The 22,712-nt window shown below is 50.7% G+C and overlaps 7 protein-coding genes across 7 annotated transcripts; 2 read left to right on the forward strand and 5 right to left on the reverse strand.

Moving 5' to 3' along the window:
- Nucleotides 1-23: 23 nt before the first annotated feature.
- On the reverse strand, nt 24-803 carry SPSK_07904 (Thioesterase domain containing protein; the record flags this gene model as incomplete). The annotated part of the gene is made up of 1 exon (XM_016734557.1): nt 24-803. The coding sequence occupies one exon, from the start codon at nt 801-803 to the stop codon at nt 24-26; it is 780 nt and encodes a 259-aa protein (XP_016590304.1).
- Nucleotides 804-2,231: 1,428 nt separating this feature from the next.
- SPSK_06931 (ubiquitination network signaling protein) lies at nt 2,232-5,630 on the reverse strand (the record flags this gene model as incomplete). Its single annotated transcript, XM_016733601.1, has 1 exon — nt 2,232-5,630. One exon carries the CDS (start codon nt 5,628-5,630, stop codon nt 2,232-2,234), a length of 3,399 nt encoding a protein of 1,132 aa, XP_016590305.1.
- A 1,005-nt stretch (nt 5,631-6,635) lies between these two features.
- On the reverse strand, nt 6,636-7,770 carry SPSK_07676 (uncharacterized protein; the record flags this gene model as incomplete). The annotated part of the gene is made up of 3 exons (XM_016734333.1): nt 6,636-6,989; nt 7,070-7,240; nt 7,321-7,770. The coding sequence occupies 3 exons, from the start codon at nt 7,768-7,770 to the stop codon at nt 6,636-6,638; spliced, it is 975 nt and encodes a 324-aa protein (XP_016590306.1).
- Nucleotides 7,771-8,312: 542 nt separating this feature from the next.
- On the forward strand, nt 8,313-8,620 carry SPSK_08171 (LYR family protein; the record flags this gene model as incomplete). Its single annotated transcript, XM_016734809.1, has 2 exons — nt 8,313-8,367; nt 8,463-8,620. The coding sequence occupies 2 exons, from the start codon at nt 8,313-8,315 to the stop codon at nt 8,618-8,620; spliced, it is 213 nt and encodes a 70-aa protein (XP_016590307.1).
- A 496-nt stretch (nt 8,621-9,116) lies between these two features.
- SPSK_07081 (uncharacterized protein) lies at nt 9,117-11,555 on the reverse strand (the record flags this gene model as incomplete). The annotated part of the gene is made up of 1 exon (XM_016733750.1): nt 9,117-11,555. One exon carries the CDS (start codon nt 11,553-11,555, stop codon nt 9,117-9,119), a length of 2,439 nt encoding a protein of 812 aa, XP_016590308.1.
- Nucleotides 11,556-14,400: 2,845 nt separating this feature from the next.
- Nucleotides 14,401-16,636, forward strand: SPSK_07136 (CCR4-NOT transcription complex subunit 6; the record flags this gene model as incomplete). Its single annotated transcript, XM_016733804.1, has 2 exons — nt 14,401-15,307; nt 15,465-16,636. 2 exons carry the CDS (start codon nt 14,401-14,403, stop codon nt 16,634-16,636), a joined length of 2,079 nt encoding a protein of 692 aa, XP_016590309.1.
- Nucleotides 16,637-18,044: 1,408 nt separating this feature from the next.
- SPSK_10750 (uncharacterized protein) lies at nt 18,045-21,336 on the reverse strand (the record flags this gene model as incomplete). The annotated part of the gene is made up of 4 exons (XM_016737042.1): nt 18,045-19,983; nt 20,048-21,000; nt 21,114-21,227; nt 21,328-21,336. The coding sequence occupies 4 exons, from the start codon at nt 21,334-21,336 to the stop codon at nt 18,045-18,047; spliced, it is 3,015 nt and encodes a 1,004-aa protein (XP_016590310.1).
- Nucleotides 21,337-22,712: the final 1,376 nt, after the last annotated feature.

Raw genomic sequence — 22,712 nt, forward strand, 5'->3', positions numbered from 1 at the left:
CCCCCCCCCCATTCAAATCCTCTTTACTCTGGGAGAGAAGACAGCCACCTTTTCTCTATTGTTTCACAGGCCGTCTTGACCATGTTGGTAACGGTTTCGATGTGGCCGAGCCCGAAAACATTGTAGTGGTGGGTTGGGATGTCCAAAACTTGACAGAACCAGTCTTTGCAATAGTTGTCCCAGCCTAGTCGTCGATCTTGGCGGTAGAGGTCGACGTAAAGTATGCCGTCATCTGGGGTGGGAACTTGGTCCCGGCAGCGGATAAGTACGGCCGGAGGCGTACGGAAGACGGGAACGGACCACTCACGTACCATTCGGTACGCCTCCTTGAAGCACCTTTCCACACAAATTTTCGTCGCCCTTGTCGTTGTTGCAGGCCACTCGATGCGACGCTCGGCCAACCGCATTCCTGGGACACTCCAACCCGCCTTGGGTGGCAGCGGGTAAACGCTGTCGACAAGAACAAGGCCTGCCACACTCACGTCGGGGTATGACTGGGATAGAACATGAGCGGTCTCGAGGGCCAGGAGCCCCCCCAACGACCATCCACCGAGAATGACAGGCCCAGATAGGATGGCAGACGCAACAAGGCCAGCATAGATTGTTGCCATTTCGCGTAGACCCCCAGCCCAGGGAATCCCGGACTTGAACCGTGGGTTGGCGATACCTAGGAGCTTTCGATCGATGTTGTCAAGGATGTAATAGCTAAAAATAGTGCCGCTGCCATCGTGGATCAAAATCAGAGGTATAGCATTGCGTTGCCGCAAGTCATCTTGGATGAGGTTTGGATTGGAATCGACCATGGTTACTGCGGTATGTCTGTGTCGTGACGCAGTTTGTATCAATAGCTGTTCTTCCAGCCCTCGTCCAGCGCAGGTGATATTTCCAAGAATCATGAAGCGAATGGCCCACTGCCATAAGTAGGATATGAGAATCGCAGGGTCCCCACATAATGATTATGTAACACAAGGCTGTAACTTGGCTACCTAACCGTGTAATGGCTCCAACAAACATGAAAAAACGTAACTCAATATGGCCTCTGGTTTGCCAATGCACCCGTACAAATATAGTCATGACGTAAGTATTTCAAGATTTCAGGCCTCGCAAAACATCAATAACAACAAGAAAATATTAGCGGTGGTTAGATAAGTAGTCATGATAATAATTTCCCTTTTAAACCGGGTAGTAATAAATAAAGGTATACTAGTACGAGATACGTAAATGTTAATCGGTTAAAGAGGGCTTCTCGGAAGCCGTATACAGCTTCGAGAAAGAGGACGGGAGGAGGGTTGCAAGGGAGAGTTAAAGGCTATTGTTGATGATAATATTTTGAAAGGGCTTAAAATGCTCATGTTAATTGTTTGCAAGGGTGCGGTGGCCAATCAGAGGCTGTGGTGAGCTTACAAAAATTCTTCTGGTTTTTGTCATTTGATCAATTAGGGGCATCAACGGCAACGGGGCCACCGAGGTCAAGCACCCAAACGACGTTCTGGTATTTCGACTAATACAATGATTCACATTCGTTAACATGCATGGTTTTGACCTGGAATATTTCGCGCGGTATTGGGGGGTAGCGCGGCGTACTGCGAGGTGTCGTGTGCGGAAGAGAAACAAAGTTCGAGCAAAAGAGCAGAATATGCCACGTACTCACACCGACTCCCAGTCCATGGTCTCGACCATGACGCCCCATTCTTCTTCCTCACTGATACCGATATCTATACTAATCATCGTGCCACTATCTGTTTCGTAAGTCTTGCTTCGATTATTCGTAATAACAGAAATAAGCATTGCGGGTTTGACGGCACGTTGCTGCGTGCCATCATTGTTTATTCTTAAGAAATAGCATCACCACCGCCACCTCGTAGGTTCATGCTACCAGTAAGCAAACCATACAAAGTACAATCGAGATACTACGAGTTGAAAGCTCTCACACAGGTAGTATTGTTAGGATTCTTAACTCTCGCCTTGGGGTCCCTTTGTGTGACATCAATTAATTCCCTCGGCAACGTGAGCGATAAGCCTGGTGAAATGCACTAATATAAAAGTAATAGCAGCCTGTGCCCCACAAACATAATATGCGGGGGTTTAAAGGCGAAGTCACAGTTCAGTTGAGTATTATTCACGGAATAAAGATATGTGAGAGCGTATGGGCAAACGGATAACTGGCTACAAGTTAAACTTCGTTGAAATAAGATACAATATATCACAGTGCCTCATAAGCAAGACTCTGCTCACAACGGGCTAGGCAGGTCACGGATACTGCCCGCACTTCCACTGCCACTGTGAACGCTGCTCCCAGATCCAGAACCGGAGGCAGAACCAGAGCTGCCTTGGTCTTGAGTTAGTTCGAAAGGCGGTGGGCCTCGGATTGTCCCAGCTTGCGAAGTCTGCCCAGAAAACGTACTCGAAGAGACGAACACGTCGGTGCTATGTGAACCGCCAGTGGTAACACCTCCGATATGTGCAGCCGTATTATCGTCATCCGCAGTGCTAGACTGGGTGAAACCAGAAACATCGCTCAGCATCGAAGATGACCGGCCACGCATCCGAAGTATTGGCGGCATGGGAGTGGCTGCCAGTTGTTGATTGCGTATAAAAGGTGCAACAGGCGCTGCACTGACCGTAATGGGCGAAACTCCCGAGGTGGCTACTGTCGGTATGGCGGACCATGGGGTCTGAGGGACATGCAAGGAACTTGATTGCACATGTGGTGTTGGCCAAGCCCCTCGGGCCGATGTTGGTGCACCGCTATTCGTAGCCTGAAGTATATGGGCAGTTCCGACAGCATATCGGTTCTCGTAAGGCCGCTCGCTGTCAAAAGAAGAATAAAATGAGCGCATTGTCTCGTGTAGTATTTCAATTGCATGCACCTTTTCCTCGTTCGCATTCTGCGCAGCGACAAGGCGTTCCACGTAACTCTGGTGAGACCTCGCAATCTCAGTCTCGATATTGACGCGCTCCTGGCGACGGCGCTCGGCCTCGTCAAGGCCACGGGCGTTGGCATCCATGATTTGCGCATGCTCACTGTCGGCCTTGGCGATGCGAGAAGCTATCTTGTTTCGCTTGGCTTGGAAAGTGGCATGGTCGTCTTCCAGCGACTGAATCTCGCTGTCAACGGAGCTCTTGAAGCTTTTAAATGACGCCATGACGCCGTCGAACTGAGCCTTTTCACGGTCCCATTCGCTTTTCTTGTTACGGTATTGGCCGAGGATTTCTTCAGGAACGGTGCTAATGTCCTTGAGCTCAGCCTCAATGACCTCAATTGCTTGTTCCGCCTGTTTCTGTTGAACTGAATTTTGAGTGATTTTTTGTTTAAATTTGTCATCATTTCCGCCTGCAGACTGAACGGAGGCAGTCAATCGGTCAATTTCCTTTTTCAGCGCATTGGCACGGCGATTGTTGTCCCTGCGAAGTGTCTTGAACCTTGTTTTCTCATCGTTCAGCTTGGCTTCCTGGGTCGTAATAGATGCTTTGATAGTCGTGGCAGGTGACTCGTGTGGGCGCAGTTGACTTGGCGGCGCTGGTTTTGCAGCCGCAATAGCCGTACTTTTAGAAGGGGCGGCAGCAGTCCTGACGCTGGTGCTGAAAAGTACTTCGCCAGAACGAGTACTGACGAATTCGCACTCGTAACTAGAGAGAGGGGTGAGGCCATAAATGTCACCAGTCCAGCGGGTTGTGGTGTCATTTGAAAGATCCCACTTGGTGTCGTCTGCTGGGTCCGTCGGATTCTCACCCTGGCCCTCAACGATAGGAATAATGCGTGTCGGCTGCCACGTGGCGTTATTTATGCGAACATAAAATGGTTTGGTGGTGTCAATGAAAAATGAGTTTGACTGTGCCAGTGCACCAGACATCTCTTGATCTTTGTCTTCACTGGGAAAGGCGCTGGTACTGAAGCATACTTCGTCGTGTCCAACATAACACACCCAAATCTGACCTGGTTGTGCGTAAAAGGGAGCATTTCCGAGGTTATCTACATCGGTTGCCTCCGCTCCAGCGGACTCGGACGCCGCCTGCGACAGTTCATACTCCTTGATCATGACAATCTTTGTGCTAGCCAAAGCCGCCCATAAGGGCTGGCGCAGGCGGACGAGCGCACTTTGTTTTTTCTTTTTCTTCGAAGAAATGTGAGTTGTCGGAATCGAGGCCATTGTGGTATTACCGGTCATCCCGGGGGCAGACGCGCTGTCTGCATCCATAGTAATAAACCCTGTGTTGGCAGACGGTGTAACGCTATTTGGCCCAACCGTGCTAGATGGTCCCATGCTGTGGTTGACCGAGTCGGTAATTGTAATATTACCAGACATGCCAGTATGACCATCAGCGTCTGCAGCACCAGAAGGCGTACCTTCCATGGATATATCATGTAAGCACATGGCCCTTCCGGTCTCAGGATCCGATTGATAGTTAGACATGGAGTCTCGTTTCTCCCGCCGAAGATACCACTCCCTAATGTAGCGCACGATGCCCTGCATGAGGATATGGATTGCGAACACATTTCGGACCCACGAGGCACCACCCACACGACGAGCGAAAGACCTGGACGATTGGTGGACCGAGATATGAAGGTCAGCAAAGGCAGATGAATGGTCGGCAGTGAGGTTTTCCAGGCTGGTAATATGACTGAAGTGGGTAAAAATAACAATGCCCAAGCAAACAAATATGTTGTTAGTGGAGCCTTGGCGAGAGCTGCTGTTGTTGTAACCACCTCCTAGTGTGAGTGCGATAACAACCTGCGCAAAATCAAGGATAAGGAGTTGCAGTGGGCCCCAGAGAAAGAGCCAGACAAGTAGGATGCCAACATCCATACATATAATAGTGGTGAAAGCCGGCGTACCGAGACCACCCTCGAATATTTCTGTCAGGCTCAAGCCGGAGCTAGACGTGACAGGAGGGACGAAGGTGAGAACGGTAAACAGCATGTAGACGACCGATAGAACCACGGGCGAAAGCTGCATGAGAATGATGAGAATGGCTATAGTGTCATACAGCGGACAGGAGCGGAGAATTGTTATTGCAAGGTCGAGAGGCCCGGTGTCACGGTGGACGTTGGCGTTCTTGGTAGCATTGACATCAATGCGGCGGTACGACTCTTCAAACGATACAGCGGATGGTGCAGGTACACCTGAGACATCGTTTGACGTCGCAAGTGTGTGGGGGACAGCTAGAGAGTCCGAAGAAGAGTGCGGCTGAGAAACGTCGACATTCGGCAGATGGCGGTCGGACACGTGCGAGCGGCGGGAGCCAGTCGATGTTACCAGAGAGGGATCGGACTTGCGGTGGCGCTGCTGCCCGTGGTAGGCTGCAGGTGAGGAAGACGCCATCGTGTCCGTACCACGGGTGCAACCGTTAGCCACGGCAGCGGCGGCCACGGTAGCAAAAAGTGTTGGTGGGGACGGAGCACCAGCGGCCACGGCCGGAGGATGAGACGGGATGGTGAGGACAGAGTTGCCAGAAGATGGCGACGATCGGGCTACGGCATCGCCGCCAACAAGCGGCAGGCCGTGAGAGGGCTTTTGCTGGTATTTGGTTGTGCGCTTCCCATGACTTCCAACACCGCTCTCGTTGTGGTTGTCGCGCTGGTTGGCCGCACCCGGCTGTCGCTTGGCCAAGGGCGACGCGCGAGTCATACAAGAAAACCCGACCCAGAAGTTGATTTCTGAGCCAGTATGACGGACGAGGGCGGTCAACGGGATGAAACGAAAGTATCGTCGACGGGTGTATTAGATGGTCTGCTGAATGACGGCGGCGTCGATGCGGAGACCACAGTTGGGAAACGAAGCACGCAACGGTGCAGATCGCCCGACCCGTCAACTTGGTCAAGTGTGGCGTTTTGAAAGATTCAACGATAAATCGTGGTAGGAGTGGACGGAGGTGGAAGACGCGGTTTGTGTTGGTTGGTGTGCAGTAAGCGATGTACGGCTGGGGAGAAATAGATGTTGTCAGGTGTTCCCATTGGTAGAGGAAGAAGAAGAAATTCATAGGTGGGAAAGGAAAAGAAAGGCGGCAGAGTTTGGCAAACCAAAGCTAAGTCTAGTGCAGATTCTGACCGTGCGCCTACGATGGTGGCGGGCGGTTTCCACTCCAGATAAGGGGCAGAGGTGGGGTGGGAATGCAAAGCACAGGTTCTCCGTACTCCAAAACAACACTCGTTATGGGAGTTATAGAGTAATACAGAATACTCGTACAACATACTACTCCTCCGTCTTAACACAGTACAGTGCATCCATAATATGCACTGTGTAACGACGGCTGGCAAAATATGGGAAACGACCTATAAATTAAAAGATGGGGGAGGTGAGAATAGTGGGGCGCCAGTGGGTGTTTGACGAACGTGGGACGTGCGGAGACGACACATTACTGCGTATCTCTTGCAATTATCCCAAAGCTCCCATTCACAGCTTACCAAAATAACGCTTCCGATGCACCAACAAGCGCCGGTGAGACAAGGCTGGAAAGCCGCCCAGTAGCGATGCCCTCTGTGTAATTGAGACTGTATTTGGCTTGCTGTTGGATAATAACTTTATTTTTACCACTTTTCACCTCCCCTCTCTTCAGTTTCAGGGACTAGAATCACTTTTCTGGGATGCTGCTGTGCACACTCTCTCAGGGAACACACTCCTCTCATGCTTCCATCATGTTCCAACGCTCCCAATATCCTCTACAGCTTCCTCACGGTCCCATGTTTGCTTCTCTAGTCGCTCCACAGCGGCCACTAGCTCCCAAATCCGAATACGCGCCAGAGTCGCCTCATGCAGTTGCTGCTGCCAGAGGTCGGTCAGCACCTCCCGCATGAACTCAGGCATTTGTGTCTTGGATGCCGTTCTGTAGTCATAAAACGACACATCCTCGTAGACGCGTGCTGCAATGCGCTTGTGGCTGTGCGAGAGAACCAAGCAGTCGAGCAGCAACGACGTCGACTTGGGGTTCGCTTCGGGCGACACTCGCAGCCGGTGATACACCGAGATGGCATCCGGGAAAGTCATGGGCTTCAATGGTTTAACTGTCAGCATGTGTTGAATCAACAAGTCCAAGGTTAGTTAGTAACGGCTGAGCGTAGCAGGCTTACAAACTTGAACTCCGTTGTCAAGCTCTTCATGATTAGACCGACTGTCTGGGCTTGCATTAGGCCCAACCACTGATCGCTGTGCGCCGCGTCGACGTGAAGGGCAATGTGGTTGACCCAGTTGACCCTGGAAGACTCAGCGTAGCGTGCGTACACGACATTGTTCACGTGGGCCTATGTTCCTCCTGTCAGTGATTGAAATGGCATCTGGCCAATTTGCTGCCGAGAAGCAACCACACCTGGAGATCACGTACAAATGAGTCCATTTCGCCCCAAACCACCTTTTGGCCTTCCAAACCTCGCCGTTCACCGGTCAGATAACCCTCACTGCCGGCTATGAGCCGTCGCCACTCGGTCGCTAGAGCCCGAGCCACCATGGCGGCCTCGGAGACTTGTGCTGTTGAGCAACCAAACATAATGCATTTCCCAACGCGGTGGCGAAGGTCCGCCAGCCACCGCGCCGGTGGTAGTGGTGAAGGCTCGAGTCCGCTGCCGGGTCCAGGCTGCAGAGATGAAAACGTCCTTGTCGTCATGGCACCACCGGCCAGGCAGACGATAGAGTAGGTTCTGGCAGTAGCATGGTTCAGATGTAATTCAGAGCGGTACTTTTGAATCCTCGTAACTGGCCGTGCCATCCAACCAGCACTGTAACAGTCGGTCCATCGGGCAGCTGCCTGGAATGATTGCAGCTTTGGGAATGTCATTGTAGATGACGATTTGCTTTCTTGTCCCTGTCGGAAGTATTTTGTCGTGAACTCGTGCCGTAGACGCGTTACAAAACACAGGCCAAGCACTATTTATTGATATAACGGCCGGTCTCGGCTTAAAGCATAGTATGCCGAGGCTCTTGGAAGTCCCCAATAAAATTTGAGAGATGTATACAGGTGCCTCATAGCTCTAATAACGGGCTCTCTTATAAATATCAGGTCGCGCTTTTCAATTGGTGAGGGTTCAGCCTATGCCAACCAGCTAACCCCGCACCAACCCACTCGTCCTTGGAGGTATTCGGGCTTGAATTTTATTACAGCATAATATATCGGAACTGTACGGAGTAGCTGGATAATGACAGTGGAATCGCATGTCACACAAACGACCCATTAACAACACGGTCCGTATCCAACCAACCAAGACTGCATGCCCATTTCCTCTGGAAGGTTTCAGCACAGACACGGATTCAAGCTGTACGAAACACGTTGACAGTCCCTCTAAAGAAACACTCTACGCTGTGCTAAGTTGCCGCGAAGCTATGCCGTCACCGGTGAACGCGGAGCTGCGGAAGCAAGTGATCAATATCTACAAAGGTAGGCTTCTTCAAGCGGCGGTGGCTTGACCCGAGGCCTGCAGGCTTTAGGAGGGGCATGCATCACTAACGACCAACAAACCTGATTTCACGTAGAACTCCTCAACCTGGGGAAGGACTATCCTCAGGGCCACGAATATTTCCGTCGCCGCTTACACACTGCCTTTTCTGCCAATTCTGCTTTGCGGGATGATGACGCCATTCGTCGCGCCATTGCGCGCGCCCAGTTTGTGCAAAAAGGTGAGGATCCTTGACCCGTGTTTCTTGCTTCTGTACTGACGGTTTTCTAGAAATCGAAGCCTTGTAAGTGTTGACGTTTGTTTTTGCATCGATTGGTCCTTGGCTTGCAGGTATCCTAATCACGGGTCTATCAGCCAGATTGATGCTGACCATTCTGCCTTTTTGGGCTGGAACAAAAAATATGTAGATATTATCTCAAACGATACCGCACACTGAGACAGCGCTACGACGGGGAATAATGCTCCGCGCCGAAAGAGCATTGTGGACTAGTTGACCAAGCTTGATACCAAATAGTTCAGGGGAACAAGAAATCCTGTAAAAGTGCCAAATCAACAATCTCACGTCCAGTCAGAAGCCGGTGGCATTTAAGCAAGTAAGACGAGCAAACGATTAGCGATGAACAGTCTACCGCCCACAACACGAGACATGCAGTGCTATAAATTGCACGTTGGGAAAATAGATGAAGCGAGGCCTAGCCATCTTTTCTCTTCCAAACCATGTGACATACTTTTATCGTTTTTGCGCCCACCATGCGCCTACCTCCAGGCACTCGCCCCAGAATGTACCATTTTCTCTCATCAAATCATTTACCATCTTGCCAGACCAGCCATCCCACTCATCCTGGCTCTTACCGCTGACCTCACGCAGGATGGGCTCCAAACTCTGGATAAGTTGTACAACCGTCAGAAGCGCAGTGCGTCGTAACGCGGTTTGGGCTGGGGTAATTGTCTTGATGCCCGGCTCCAGGTCTCGGCTCTGACCTTTTGCTTTCGGCACGTTCTTGGTCTCAATGTATGGCTTGCCATCCTTAGTCACCACGCCACCGACACCCTCCCGCTCCCAACGCATTTCGGATAGTGGCACGGCCAATCGACGAGATGACACGTTTGTAAGCGACTCTGCTTCCTGGAGAAAAAGGGCCCCTGCAAGGGCACATTGTGCAAATGGGAGGGACCGCGACTCGAGGGCTTTCACGAGCCAAGCGTTATACTCGACGATGTAACTATTTAGCGGCGCGGAAAGTGGTGTATTCGGTGTAAGAACATATGCACCGGCAGTCATCGCGCTATTGTAGTCGTCTTCTTCTTGGCTTGACGGCGTTGCCGGTACAGAGGGTATATGAGGGCGCAGCAGTCGGATAGCATGATCAGAATCCCATACTTCTAGTGTCCCGCCAGGCTGGAGGAGGCGGATGCACTCGTCAAACACAAGTTGATATGTATCGGAGCGCATGGCCAAGGACACATCCTTGATCATGATCAGGTCAAATTCCTCGACTTCAAAGGGCCAAGGCAAACGGCGGACATCGTGCTGCACAAAACGCCAATTCATTTGGCCCTTCTCCTTCCCTGACACCGATTGGTTTGTGAGTCCTATATCATCAGGCCCCTTAGCACCTAAGCCAATGGGTGCGATGTCGATACCAGAGAATGATATACCACGGTGTCCTTGGCGTGCATAGTATTGGTTGCACATAATGCTCCAGAAGGCAGAACCGCAACCGACTTCCAAAACGCGAGTGGGGGGCCTGTTAGCAAATGAAGGGGAGCACACCGGGCCACCGAATAGTTGGAACAAAAGAAGTGAACGAAGCGACTGGCGGTGCAGCTCTTCCAGATCCACAGGGAGGGGATACGGTAAGGAAGGGTCGGAAAGATATGTGCGCCCGTTGCGTATCAAGAAAGGTTTTGTTTGGTCGAATGCTGTAGAAAGCAAAGATTGGGACGATGACCCGCCCCCGTCCGCACTGGATGGTGGTTCGCTGGGTAGCATTGTCTTAGGGCCCAAGGTTGCGAAGCCAGAAGTGCGGTAATTGTTATCGTTTCGCGCGAACGATTTCGTTATGCTTTCGGAATAAAGGGCATTTGGACCAGGCACGACTGATGTACTACTGATCTTCTGCTGCCGTGGCTGTTTCTGTGGGTCTCCCGGAGCTCGGTTTTGTTTGCTTTCAAGTGCGTAGTTACGATTCCGCAGGTGCTCGTGCTCGTACTCGTACGGATGTCCCAATTCGCGATGCCGGTGCCTTCTTGAATTGGGCCTCTGATCTTTATCTCGTAGATTTCTCCGATACTGGCCGTGAAGTTGCTCCTGGTCCTGCTCTAGGTCTTGGTTTTGGTCTTGGTCCTGCTCTTGGTTCTGCCGTTGTTGCCGCCGGTATTCTCGCTGTTGTTCCAGTTGCCCCTCCTGCTGTTGTTGCTGTTGTTGCTGTTGTTGTTGACGTTGTTGGTGGTATTGTGGCTGCTCTTGTTGCTGATGCCCGATTTTACCTCGCCTGTATGGCTGCTGGCCGTGTTCCGTAAGTGTTCTTTCCTGCAAAGATGATTTTTGGAACTTCTGTATTTTTCGCTTAGGCGTAGCCACCGTACGAAGGTGGGCAGACCTCATAGATTGGGCAGTTCCAACCGCTTGTGAAGGGTAGCTCGACCGGGCAGGCGAATGGTCGAGGGGCAAAACAATAGAAGAAGTCACTGGGGTGGCGAGCAAATGGGTCGCTCCGTCTATAGTCACAGCTGTATGAAGCGGTGACTGCAATGTTACATCAAAGTCAAGCCCTCCGATCAATGCCGACGGCGCCGGTGTTGGTGGTAGCTCCTTGTGATGATTGCCAATCGGGGACGCCTTGTAAGGAGGAGGGAGTTGTGGCTGCTGGTATCTGTCCTGGAGCTGGTCGCCTTGTATAGACACAGGCGAGGGATGACTTTGATTCTCGTGGCGGGTGAAAGTGGTAGCACCCAGGAACGCCGGAGGGCCGGTCTCGTGCGACGATCGACTCCGTGAGCTATTACTGGAGTTGGTTCTCGGCTGGCCACCTGATAATGGAAACGTTCCTGTGGTGGATGTCACTGTTGTGGGCGTCGGATTTTGCGGTGGCTGAGGCGGCGGTGCCCTGCGCAAATAGTAGTTGGGTGGGGGGTTGTTGGCAGCGACGTAGCCTAGATATTCCATTTTTGTATGTCCGGGCTCAATCAAATGTAGATTGGGCTGTAACGCTGGCGAACACTTTGTTCTGCAGGCCCCTTAAAAATGTGGAGAGGGGCTAAACTCGCTCCTGTTAGTCGCAGCCTCGTGCAAGATGGTTTGACCTCGTAAGATAACATTTCCCATGTTTTGTGGCCTCCTTGGGTAGATGTGATGTCAAAGAAAGGCTCCGGCCGCCAGAACGGTCCTTCCACGTCACGAATCCGATGTAATTAAGATGAGTGACGTGGTATAAGTTAACCGCCTACCAGGCATAAAACAAAAGAAACCGTGCGATTGGGTCTGTGGAGGAAGCATGCAGGGAGGGACGAGGAGGGAGATCCTAAAGAGAGGAAGAGAAGCGATATTCGAAAAATAGTGATAGTTTATTTGAGGTAGGAAACTTAGGCCGAAGGACCACGATAGGAAGGATATGTAAAGACAGGAATTAGAATAGTCGTGAGGCGTTAAGAGAGCATAAGCATAAGCAACTGCGAAATGGGGGCCAAGGACACGCGAAGGGTACGGGACGAATAGGCTCACGGAACACTTGCAACAGTGTGAATGTAAACAATAGCAGCTGCAAATGCGATTGAGGATGTAATAGGGAAGGATGGACGACAGAGAAATAAAGAAACTGGGAAGATGCGCACTGAAATAGAAATAAGAGTGGTGAAGGATCAACAAAATAATGTGGCTCGAGAGACCCAAGAGGCCACGGAAAAAAGTCAGACGCACAATATGGGCGAACTGCTTTAGCTTCATCTGCGGCATCCGCATCACCTGCTCCGTTTTCTGCCAGCGTCCGGGCAAGAGCAGATTAATATACCTTCGCTGCGCATCATACACAACTCGCCATACTGATCACATCGTACTATTTGTATATCAGGAATAATTAACCTAGTGCAAAACACGGAGGAAGGCATGGAACGCAGAAGGACACGCTGTGCCGCGATTTTGAAAGACTGGATAGCCATTCGGACCAATCTCCTCAACATCCATCGGGTTAATTGGGGTCAAATGTTGGGAGCAAGGTTCCCCGCCCTTATTTGTTGTACGGGTTGGCGGCCTTGGTCTCCGCGACTGTGCTTCGAGTTGCACTTCAAGGCTCCCCCCGCCGACCAATTTTCGCCAAGGCTAGATATCTTACGATATAGCGTAAACCAAACAAGACCGCACCACCAGCATCTCAATTACTAGTCGCATCAGTTGCGCGGTATGGACAAGCGTTCGTGGTTAAGGTGCCTGCCATTTTATGAAAGGCATTGTTGCCAACCCATCTGAGTTGATGGTAACCTATCAGCCTGAATCCAAACCCTGAGCCTCATACTTTGCTTCTATCAGCCCTTTGTTTACCTACAACATATATGTAGGACGACATTTTCTTGCGCCGTATTTTCGTACGTATTCAACTTCAAGAACGAATCGTTTTTAAAATTATACGATTGGTAGCAATGAGAATTTTCAGATTTGAAAACTTTTGGTTTCAGCTGGAGCTGGCTTGGTTGGAGAGAGGCAGTGTTCCAGGGAGCAATGAAAATGTCCACCATTAACAATATCACGTGATTTTTACTGTTTATGTAATTAAACACATTGCTCGTGACTCTACGTCGCTCTCTCAGCATCCACTGTCGCAAAACTCGACCCATGCTGTGCACTACATCGCCATCGCCATCGCCGTTTACATCATTCCACATCAACATGTATTGATTGATCTTTACCTTTCATAACGGTCTCCACGAAAGCGTGTGTTGTTCTGGTATGTCTTCCTTGTTCTAACTTCTCAATGCTATCTTGCCAGGCATCTTACCTCTGTCCAGCCTCCTTTTTCTATGATCATTTTTGCTGCCTGCCTCACCCGTCTTTGACTTGCTTCTACCTCACTAGCATACCCTACTGCAGGTCGTCTTACCATTTTCAGTCCCTCTATATGGCTAGTTCGTTGCGTCTACATGCTAACCATACCTATCTCGCCTTGTAGACGTCTTCTTTTTTTTACCGATTATTGAGAAACAACCCACAACGTCGAGGACCATAAGAAAGAGTGAGGGAGTGTGGGAGAGTGCCCATGCGCAACGATACTACAACACTACCAAGCCCCGCAATCTACGTCGACCTCTCAAACGACAGAATCACATATATACTATACTCTTCCACCGCACATAGTATCACAGATTATACAACGCTTTCCGGATACCGAGTACGGCGCGGCGACTAGATTCACGAAAAGACCCCGTCACGATATGCTCTCATAGCATCGACCTCACCTATGCGACGCCCCGCATTGCCGCCCACCACCTTAACAGACCCTCATTACCTACAGTGTCGGCTTTGCTGGATAGGGACTCGTTGGTTACACATCGACAATTCCCTGGCAAGTGTCAAACGTTCTGTTCAACGCATCGATGCAAACGTAACGACTCAAGAACCACATGCACTATCTTGTACCATTAACCGAAGCGTTATCAACCTCTACATTAAACATCAATCGTGCTGGCAGACAGAAAAGAGGCCACTGCAAGACGACCTTCGGTTTTTGTCAGCCCATTCTATCCAGCTAATAGAAATTGCCGCTTGCCTTTAACGGCTACGGTAGCTTTGTCACATCAGTCAGTGTCCCTCATGACAAGTAGATGGCAGATGGTTACCGTTATAAGCAACCGGCTGGAAACCTCTTTTATCTACCTCGTCATATCGCGCATTCTAGTGCCACTCCGTCAACTCCTTCTGGGCCTTATCTAAGCAGCTTTCTCAGTCAGTGTTCAGCTGAGCCAGCATTTCCATCTAATTCACTCGATACTGCCTCGCGGGAGCCAATCTTTTATCTATCGGAATGTATAACCAAGGGCATCAGCAGGGCCATGCTTCCCGAATCAATGGCAACCCTGCCGGCCGTGGCATGCCCATGCTGTACAGCTTTCAGCAACCTACTGCGCACCAGCACCAGGCCCTTCCGCAGCATCACCAGGTCCTACAGGCTTCTGACCAGGGCAGTCATACCACCAACACGCAGAGCCTGGCACATCACTCTGCGTATTCAAGTGGTGTGATTCCTGCTTCCAGCCCGTTTTCAAATGGCCTTCAAAACGGGCATGGTGTGACCATCCGCGCCACCCAACAGCCACCTGTAACTGAGCATTGGGCGGAGCAGCTACGCCAGCACAAGGAAGCCGAAGCTGCCAATATTGCCATGGTTGAGCAAAATCAGGCCAATTACTATGCTCGACTAAAGGCGAGTGAGAATAAGGGCATTGGCGGCCCGTCGCCCATTTTGAACAGCTCTACACTGGCCGACGGCGACTCGGAGGATATTCGGAGGCCGTGGTCTGTCGACAAGCCGAATCGCCAGCAAGATTGGCACAACTTGGACCTCAGCGGTCAAGGGCTGCGTGCTTTATCCCCTCAATTGTTCTGTTACGAATTCCTCCAGGAGCTGTACATCAGCTCAAACAAATTAACTGTTCTCCCATCTTCTATCGGCAACCTACGCCAGCTGAGGATCTTGGAGGCATCGCACAATCAAATGTCCGACCTACCCCGAGAACTTGGGATGTGCACGTTCCTTAAACAACTTTTGTTGTTTAACAACAATATCCGCACTCTCCCCTTTGAGATTGGCTCGTTACACATGCTTGAGACGCTTGGTATCGAAGGCAACCCGCTCGATCCAGAGCTGAAGAAAGAAATCATGGAGAAAGGCACCAGATCTTTAATTTCGTATCTACGAGAACAGGCCCCCAGTAAGTTTTTCTTTGCCAGTCACGTTCTGCCCCTGCACACGCACAGACGCCTCTCTCTGCCGGTGCATCTTTTCCCTACAACCTTGCCCTTCACCTCGTGTGCATTGCGTTACCCGTACCTTGTCTTGGTTGCAAAACGTTTCTAATTTGTGTCTAGTCCCCCTGCCTCCCAATGACCGCAAGCTTGTCATTGTCCAGGAAGATGTGTCTCAATCTCTGGAACGCGTAACAGTTTTTTCTTGGAACATTCTTGGAGAACGATATGCCACATCGCAGCTGTACGGATACACGCCATCAGGTGCGCTTGCTTGGGACTATCGCAAAGAAAAAATTCTCGAGGAAATTCGTCATCGCGATGCCGATTTTCTTAGTCTTCAAGAGATCACAACGGATGCTCTTCGTGACACTTTTGGCCCTGAACTTGCCCGTGACGATTATAGGGCAATTCATTACCCTAGATCAAAAGCGCGGACGATGTCTGAGAAGGACGCAGCGTCCGTCGATGGCTGCGCCATATTCTACAAAAGCAGCAAATTTGTCCTCCTCGACAAACAACTGATCGATTTCCAGGCGCTCGCCATCAACCGGCCGGACATGAAAAGCCAGCATGATATCTTCAACCGAGTCATGCCTAAAGACAACATCGCTATTGTCGGTTTTTTCGAAAGCCGCAGAACTGGAGCACGCCTTATTGTGGTAAACGCCCATCTTGCCTGGGAAGGCACGCTCGCCGATGTCAAGATTGTGCAGACCGCATTAATTATGGATTTTGTCACCAAGCAGGCCGAGAAATACGCTCGGTGGCCCGGTCTCAAGGACAAAAAAATGATTGAAATACCAGGTGTCGAGAAGGATCCCAACCCCCCCGAATGTGCCCCTTCTCAAGAATATCGCAGCAACACGGACATTCCACTCTTTGTATGTGGTGATTACAACTCGACCTCAGAAAGCGGTGTCACAGAGCTCCTCCGCTTGGGTCGACTTGCTCCAGACCATCCTGAGATCGCAAAGTTTCAATATGGAAATTTCACACGTGACGGAATCGAGCACCCTTTCAGCCTCAAATCCTCCTACCAACACCTCAGCGGAACCCCGGATGAGCTTCCTTTCACAAACTACACGCCTGGCTTTGCCAATGTCATCGATTATATTTGGTATTCAACCAATTCCCTCGAAGTCGTGGACATTCTCGGTCCGCCAGATGCAGAGTATCTCAAGCGTGTACCTGGTTTTCCCAGTTACCACTTCCCCGCCGACCACCTTCAAATCATGGCCAGCTTTGTCATCAAGCCCCGCAAGGACAAGAAAAGCAGTTCATCGGCGAATTGATGGTTGAACGGTACTTTTATGAGGGTTATATGTTTAACAACGAAGCAGCTGGAGGTAGTTGTTCCGTGAACAATTCACTTTTGGCAACTTGCCTTTCTGGGCAAGGATTCTCAGGCTGGATTAACGCCAAATCGTTTGGATGCGAGCGCCGGTATGGTGCTTAGTGCTAGTTTTGTTTCTTTTGATGGCACTGTATTTGTTTTCAGCGTTTCGGCATTGGGCATACAAGAGGGCAAGGGAACAGCGCTGTTGGAAATGGATATGACGCGACCACCTGTTTGCGTTTAAGGGCTACTGACTCTGTGCACGGAAATCTCCAAACGAGGATGGCATCTCAGCAAGTGACCGGTGCCTCTTTCACATGTTCGAAGCACATGGGCTGCCATCCTTGTGACTGTCTTATGGGACGAATCTTACTTGCTGGGATTTGGTAAAACAATCACCTACGGCGTTCAAACACGGTGATTGGCCTTCTTCTGGATGGTCTCGTTCGGCATATGGGCCACTGGTGGAGGGTGGGGTTCCTGGGGCGAGTTAGGCGCTATGCGAGGTGTTTTTGTTGAAGCCGGAGAGGTGCAAGATGACGGGACTGGCAGGTCGCCCTTTGCTACGCTCGAACACGACCGAGGTTGGACAACCGGTTTGGCCCTATGACAGTTTTTCTGGTTCTATTGCGGGCCTCGCCGACGGTTGGATATAGTTTTGCGGATGGGCTAGCTTGTAATAATACGGAGCGTTTTGGTGGTTTATGGTATTTTAGTTTTATGTTTTATCATTTTCATTGTTTTCGTGTGTCATTGTTTTATTGTTTATTCTTATTCTCTTTTGTTAGGGTTCACGACACTCTATGTACGACCCATAACAACCGACCTCCCCTTAAAAGCAAGCATGGCAAATGTTCCAGATACGGTGTTCCTTTGCCACAGCATCGTGACACTGGATACGTTACGAAACTCGGTATGCAGTGTAACAGTGGTCGTCGGTGGTATAAGACATGGCCGGCATCCGGGTCCGTGAGACCTGACGGCCGATTTAACGTCCATGAGGTAAATTAGAGGTTGGTGGTGCAACATACATTTGTCGCCCTGCAACTATATGATATTTAATGATACGGTGGATACTTCCACAGGACCAGCGAGCAGCCCAGAGCCACTACGAGAATGGAAATTGATGTAAATACGGGGAGGAGGACACGCACACATGGACACAGGACGCTTGCATTGGTAAATTGGAGGTCATATACCGTCATAAGTAGGACATAGTATGTGACAAAAAATACGGATGCCTTATCCGTGAACACAGAATAACCCTTGGAAATAATAGAGACAATGTAAGGCAGGTATGAAATAATGAAATCGAGAGGAAGTTCAAAAGAAAGGCCACATTGGCGATGGGAGTAAGCATTAGGTCACACGAACCTCACTTCATCGAAGAGGCCAGCTCTCGCCTGCAACAAGGCGGCGATTTCGAATAAAAATGACTGTAAGATGACCGTGTTTGTCAAGATATGGGAAACCGTAACCGTTTTTTCTTCAAGAGGTGCAGTATCCTCATCTCCAGACTTCGTGTTGCCGTCCATTGCATCGGCCATATGTTTAACTCCCTGTGGTTTTTCATGCTGCAGGCACCCCTGGTCAGCGGCCACATCGGGTGGCGGAGCCCATTTATTGAAGCGAAGTGGAATTGGTGAAGAGTCACCTTGTGACTCTGGAATCCCGACTCGGCGTTCTAGGATTTTGGAATCCACAGCTTGGAAGGCAGCCATCTGGCTCGCGACTAAGGTGTCTTGCCTACCCTGCCCGCCCCAAGAGTTTGTGTCAGCGCCATAGCTACCTGGCGAGACCGAGCGTGCTTCGCCAGCCCAGTCCTTGGACAGCATCTTAATTCCCGGAATCAGTGGAAACTCTTTCGGTGCCACCGGTGTAGGCTTGGTGGATATGGGCGTAGATATACCGTAACCACCTTGCATGGGACCGGGGTGGGAATTGCTCACAGATGTTATGCCTCCACCACCATTGCCGTCTTCGATATGTGCACCTGTGACTGGAGAGAAGGCACCGCGACTAGTATCACTTCGCCCCCGAGGGCTGCTTGACCGGCTTGGAGTACCAAGCTCTGATAACAACCGTTGTGCAAAGCTTTCGAATACAGAGGGTCGTGTGGAAAAATCGCTTCTCGTATCATCCACAACCGGAGTATTTGGGCCCAAGCTATTGGATCCGTTGCCAAAGGTGCCTTTGTTCCGGAGAAGAGGCATTGGTATACTGGAGTCTGCCGTCTGAAAGGCTTCACGACGTTGTTGCAACAAGTCGTCGAAGCGAGGTATTGACAGGCGATACGCTGACACCTGGTTGGCTAGTGTCTGTAGCACTGTCAACAGCCGTGGAAGATTATTCCACTTTGGTCGCCGTCGACAATTGTCCATCAAATAGGTCGCCCGATGAGCCTCGGTTACGGCCCCATCCCCGCCCTTGACAACTCTCTTGGCATCTAACGGAGGGCGAACAACTTCATCATAGACATAGCCATCGGGATGCCGAATCATCCAGCCCTCTAGCGAGACAAATCCGCATGTACACAAGTCGAGAATGGCCTCTGTTGCAAAAAGGTTTGCATCAACAGAGTTAACAAAAAAAGTACGTAAACGATCAACCATAGCTGCCAGAAGTGGATCGCTTGGGCGGATTGTATGAGCACAAACATCGCGGGGCGCACCAGGTAGGCTGTCAGGGATGGATGGGAGAGCATGATTGTTTGTCGACACCCTCGGGGCGATGATCTTAAGGGAACACGAGTGTCCTTCAAGCCGCACAAGCATATCTCTAAGGATGCTGTCGTACACCTCGTTAAAATCGTCTTGACCCCCGACAATGCCTGCGATGGACATAAAGAACTCAACGTCCTGTTGATGAGCGCCAATCGTGCGGCGCGAACCGGCTCCCGAGATGGGCACGGTACGGATTAGTGTCATTACAGCGTAGCGATGGTGGCGGCGAAGAATGGTCGAAACGAGTTGGAGCGTGACACATATGGTTTGCTGGTTGTGTGACTTCAGGCAGGCCAGAATCAGGTCCACCAAGTTGAACAGGATCGGTGTAGCGGCAATTTCGACCCTTTCTGCCATCATTGTAGCTAGATCCATGGACTTGCGTTTGCGGGCAGCACTGACGGCGCTTTTCACCATTGCTGGCTCCGTAGTGGTCGGATCTGGAAGGGCTAGGAGGTAATGAAGAATCAGATTGATCATGTCAGGGTGATCGAGAGACTCTATTATTCGGCGCAAATACGTCAGGACAGCCACAGACGACCCGCCGTCAATGTCAGAGGATTCGAGAAGAGAAGGATATCTTTTTAAACGTGTCAGCCTCCAAGACCGAGGGCCGACGCCACCATTGAAGAGGGACGACATACAGGAGTTGTTGAAGGAAAATGACCTGAAAGTGCTCAAGCAGCGTAGATCTCACTTCGACAGAGCGGCAATGGTTTAGGACATCCTGCCAGAAGAGCAGATGTGACAGAAACGTGTCCAGTTGGACCTGGAATTCTGGAGAGCAAGAACTGACAGCCTCAAATGCAGGCCGCGGATGTTCGTAATCCGACAGCGCAAGAACCGGAGGGAGGTTGTTGACCGGGTGGTCAATAACGAGTTTGCGGCTTAGCTGGCTGTAAAGGGCACCGAGCCCAGTAGCCATAAGTGTGCTAAGATCGCTCTCGACAATCCACTGTTCAAGAAGAGCAGAAGACACGGCCGATGCAGACTCGATGATATAGAGCAGACCTGTACGAGCAAAGTCACCAATCTTGCCCTCGGAGTGGATGTAGTCCATCAGGACATAGAACAGGGGGAAGTCCTTCCGCTGCGTTTTCCCCTTGAAACGTTCGTGGTCCCCAGACCCCTTTTCTCTGTCGCCATCATGGTCGTCTAATAATTGTTGGGCCTTGAACCATGCAGGAAGAATCTCCGGACGAAGTCTGAACTTTGTTGTGATGTTGAATGCAAGCTCCACGACCTTGGTCTCAGTCTCGACGTCCAGGCGGATGCTGTTTGCGCCAGTGATACGGACGAATAAGTTGGTGAGGTTGGATGCGAAAGTCTCTGATTCAACAAAAGCATCGTCCTCGCTCTCGATCAACGTGCCGAAGAAATATACGGCCTCTTTGATGATATTCAGGTTGTAAGATGTAGCAGCAATCTTGCCGATAGGAACATATATCTGCTTTTCCGAGGCAAAGCCTAGACAGGTGTGTGGAAGCGGCCGGCGGGACTCGTCGATGAGGATGTCGGTCAGTTCCTGAATGCGCAGCTCAATGGTGTCCGCAGCACCAATATCATGTACAAGGTTGGATGAGTTGCGCCACGTTTGCTAGATGGGTGGAAACACTGAAATCAGCCGAAGAAAACAACACGAGATGCCCAGTTCAATTGGGCACTGTATAGTGAAGACGCTCGTGACCAGTAGAAACGAAATGTGCCTACCAAGAGTTGCCCGTATTCTTTCTCGAATCGATGCCGTCGTCGTAGGGGGTCTTTGACGACGTCCTTTCTCGACGGGCCAGCCGACAGGGGCGTGTGGCTAAGGAGTCGTGACCACTGTTTGGAATGCCGTTGTCAGCTCGGACTGATGATGCATCATCAGGTCATTCATTCTCGCGCAGTCAAATCAGTTGGCAAGAGGTTTCAACCAACATACAAAATCCATGGCGATAGTCAGGTCATCTCGAATAAACGCAGTAGTGTAGGCGAGGGTGTCGATAGGACATGATATAGGGAAGCGAGCGATGATGGAGAGTATAAGTGAGCCTGCCTCAGTGTTCGCGACGCTGTCAAACTCGCGTTTGCTTGGCTTGTCTCCGCCCCTCCCTATTTTTCGCCGAGAACGGTTAAGCTATACGTCGTATTTGTCACATGAATGAACTTTTCCCTATCAGTTGGGACGTTTGGCGTTGCAGATCTGGCTGGCAAAAAGTGGCTTTGGTCCAATAAAGGCGAAGTCGCTGGGGTGGGTCGTAACGTCTGCAACGTATTTCGACTGACTCCGACTGACTCCAAGCAAACACACACCGGGAATACTCTGTACCGAGACAGCAAACAACGTCATTCGCCGGATATCCTACGTAAGCCACATATGGCTCAATGACGGCGAGGTAGTCAAGACGACGTACTCTCTGGCTAGGAAAAGGTGTTTCGGCGAGTTTAGCAAAGCTTGTAGGCAAAACATAGGGGCTTCTATGATGTGATCTGGCCGCAATCACCGTCGGTTCGTACGGAGCGCAGCAAATATTGCAACATAGTCAGCCTGGATGCGGAGATATGCAAATATGTGCAGAAGACTCCTTATTTGGTACGGGCCAGGCGAGATAAAACCTTGTCTGCCTGTGAGCTTGTCCAACCACAGAGCACTGTTTCCCAGCCTCCTTCTGCAACTAATGCACACCGTCTGCGGTTATCACATCTAGGATTCTTAGTGGTGGGCGCCTGGCCAATCATACGCCGCAGCCTAAATCATCTCGTACAAAGCTGTGACCGGCTGCCCCAAGAACCAGTGCAGGTAGACAGCACCAGAGCGTGTATCTTCACAAAGACGTGTCGTTTCCCAGAACCCGGAAACTACTAAAGAGACGCAGCAACAGAGCGGGCTTTATAGACTTGGCCATGGCAGTACAATACATCGTACTTTTGCCTCTTTAACTAGCCTGTTACTTACCTCGGAAACCTCTGTAAATATTCAAGCTAGATACCACGTTACGACCCCTGCTGTCTTGCTATTCAGCAAATAGACCCTGCCTTGACACTTTTGTGCCGACCGCGCTGTTTCTATCGACTCCTTTCTCATTTCCTTCGCCGTCCTGTCGTATCTCGATGAGATGTGCGGCGTTGAACGACGCGACTGAACTCCGTTTTCATTCTCACCTCCCGGATTCCCCCTTGCGGCCTCTTGGAACGATGACTGCCCGGCGAACCGAACGTGTTGTTCCCACACAAGGGATCACCGGCTACGGCGTCGGCGTAGAGCCTTCACCAGCTCCATTCGTACCCTCTGTTCCAAAAACGCCCTGGCAGTATCCTCGACCGAAC

This window comes from Sporothrix schenckii, assembly GCF_000961545.1.
Source record: "Sporothrix schenckii 1099-18 chromosome Unknown Cont41, whole genome shotgun sequence".
NCBI classification, from domain to species: domain Eukaryota; kingdom Fungi; phylum Ascomycota; class Sordariomycetes; order Ophiostomatales; family Ophiostomataceae; genus Sporothrix; species Sporothrix schenckii.